This window comes from Naegleria gruberi (assembly GCF_000004985.1).
Source record: "Naegleria gruberi genomic scaffold NAEGRscaffold_54, whole genome shotgun sequence".
Lineage (NCBI taxonomy): Eukaryota > Heterolobosea > Eutetramitea > Acrasida > Naegleriidae > Naegleria > Naegleria gruberi.
In genome coordinates this window covers 27,077-29,447 of record NW_003163273.1, presented here as the reverse complement: position 1 = coordinate 29,447, position 2,371 = coordinate 27,077, and the positions used below count along the sequence as shown (strand labels likewise).

The following is a 2,371-nucleotide window of genomic DNA, read 5'->3' as shown; positions in this document are numbered from 1 at the left end:
ATCTTTAATCAAGATAAACTCAATCTTCAAGAAAAAATTAAGAATCTTGAACAGAAAACAAAAGAATTCACCAATCAAAGTGTCAAAAAAAGAGAAGAAATTTCCAATCAAATCAGCAAATTGAAAATTAAGGAAAAGAAATTACAAACAATGGAAATGGATTTGGAAGAATCTAAATCCAAACAATTGAATATTGTCTTGCCAAGTTATTGGAAGAGAAATACATTTACATCCTATTCTAAAAGATATTACATTGTGGATGTTACAAAATATTTGAAGAATACTATTCAAGGTGTAATTGATATTTCTTGTAATTCAACAACTCTTGGAAGTGGAAGAGATCAACAAGTGAGAATGAACTATTCCAAAATGGTTGTTTCAAGTGTTTCAAGAATTGAAAATGCATCACTTTTCACTTCATATAAATCAAGAATGAATCATTTGACATCTTATCAAGATCCCCTGAACTCAATCCAAGTTCAAACAGAACAATTAGCAAAAACAAGTAAATCCTTTGAGTGGATGAAAACAGTTGGATTGAATGGTGGAATGAATGAAAAATATTTATGGCATGGAACAAAACCAGAATTTATTTCAAGCATTTCAGAGCATGGATTTGATGAAAGAGTTGCAAGTTTGGGAGGTTTATTTGGAGCTGGAGTTTATTTTGCAGAATATTGTTCTAAAAGTGATCAATATTGTACTCCAGATCGAAATAATGAATATTCTCTATTCTTATGCAGAGTTTTATTGGGAAGACAAATCTATTACACACCTAAAAGAATGACAAATGAAAGAAGACCTCCAGAAATTAACGGTACTAACAGAAGAGTCTTTGATAGTGTAATTGGAAACTCAAATGCATCAAATAGTGCATATAGAGAATTAATTGTTTATGATAGATATCAATGTTATCCTGAATATATCATTAAATATAAGAGGCAATAATTGTTGTACTTACAAGCTTTGGAGACCTGAGCTAATACAGTCGTAATAAACAAAGGTTACTAGAGGCTTAATTTCTGAAAATCTAATTATTTGGGTAGTGACTCCATTATTCTTTTTAGAGTAAAAACTTGTAATATCAATCCATGAATTCCCTCTACTTTTTGGTTGTTGGAAGAGTTTTCTTGTATTTTGTAAATTTTCTCGAGTAGGAAACTTTATCATGTGAAGAGTTGTAAATTTCCTTCTCTTTTAAATCATTTAAGGTCAAAGTTAGTGAGAATTTGATAAATCTTCTTACCTTTCATATAAGCCAGCACAATTCCCTTATTTCTATTTGTTGTATTTTTCATGTTAATATCAATTAATTCTTGCAATGTAGATTGTCTTAAAAAGGTAGGTGTGTGAAATGAAAAATTGAATGGAATGATTGGTTTTTCAAAGTTAATTTCAGCATATTCAGCAGGTATTTCGAAAGGTTCCTCTGGCATCGATGCACTTGTTAATTGATTAGTAGATGATGAAGTATTAGTATTATTAATACTATCATTATCAATTTTCTTTTCAATTTTTGTTTTCTTTGATTTCCTAATCATTGGTTTCTTATCAATAGAAGAGGGAGAGGGTGGTACTTGATTTGTTTTTTGAGTATCCAAAGTAATTTCACTGATTTTTCTAACCTTCTTACTTGTAGCCTTCGGAATGATTGTTTCATACTCAAATAAAAATTCAATTAAATTAACATTTCCAATGGCTGATTCGTGTTTGAATTTACAAGTTGATCCTCTAGCACAAAACCCATCCTTTTCATAGGCTTCACATGGAAGCAAAGATGATGGTGAAAAATCCTCTCCCGTAGCAGTAGCAGTGTTAGTAGTAATAACATCACTCATTCCGATCATATTTGATGGGACAATAGATGAGATGGGAAATGAATCATCTTGTTGCTGCTCATGATATTGAGACATTTTTTATAATATTTATGGAAAAGAAATTTAAAATTGTGTGTGATATTCAAATTTACAATGTATTTCAAAATAGTATTATTACAGAGTGGTGGTTGTGTTGGAGAGAATTATTGATTGCTTGATGACAAATCTTCATCTTCATCAGCCATAGAATCAGAAGTAGATCCACCAGTTGCTGAAGGAGCACCAGTCTTCTTGGTTTGGTCCTTGGCATTTTGTACCATTTGGTCAAATAATTCACCAGTAACTTTACGATGTTCCCACTTGGTGTCAGCAGAAATCCAACTCAATTCCAATTCCATTTGTCTATCCTTTGAATCATCATGAACATGATAAATAATACGAGCAGCTTCTTTCAGGGCTTCTTGAACAGTAAGAGTATCTAAATTCAACTTTTCAAGTTCTGACTTGGCAGATTGTCTTCCTTTACCAGTAGCACAGGCCTTATATCCCCAGNT

General features: G+C 31.5%; 2 protein-coding genes across 2 annotated transcripts; one reads left to right on the top strand and one right to left on the bottom strand.

Annotated features, from left to right (window-relative positions):
• Positions 1-150: 150 nt before the first annotated feature.
• On the top strand, positions 151-948 carry NAEGRDRAFT_72525 (TCCD-inducible-PARP-like domain-containing protein; the record flags this gene model as incomplete). Its single annotated transcript, XM_002672320.1, has 1 exon — positions 151-948. One exon carries the CDS (start codon positions 151-153, stop codon positions 946-948), a length of 798 nt encoding a protein of 265 aa, XP_002672366.1.
• A 254-nt stretch (positions 949-1,202) lies between these two features.
• On the bottom strand, positions 1,203-1,913 carry NAEGRDRAFT_72524 (uncharacterized protein; the record flags this gene model as incomplete). Its single annotated transcript, XM_002672258.1, has 1 exon — positions 1,203-1,913. The coding sequence occupies one exon, from the start codon at positions 1,911-1,913 to the stop codon at positions 1,203-1,205; it is 711 nt and encodes a 236-aa protein (XP_002672304.1).
• Positions 1,914-2,371: the final 458 nt, after the last annotated feature.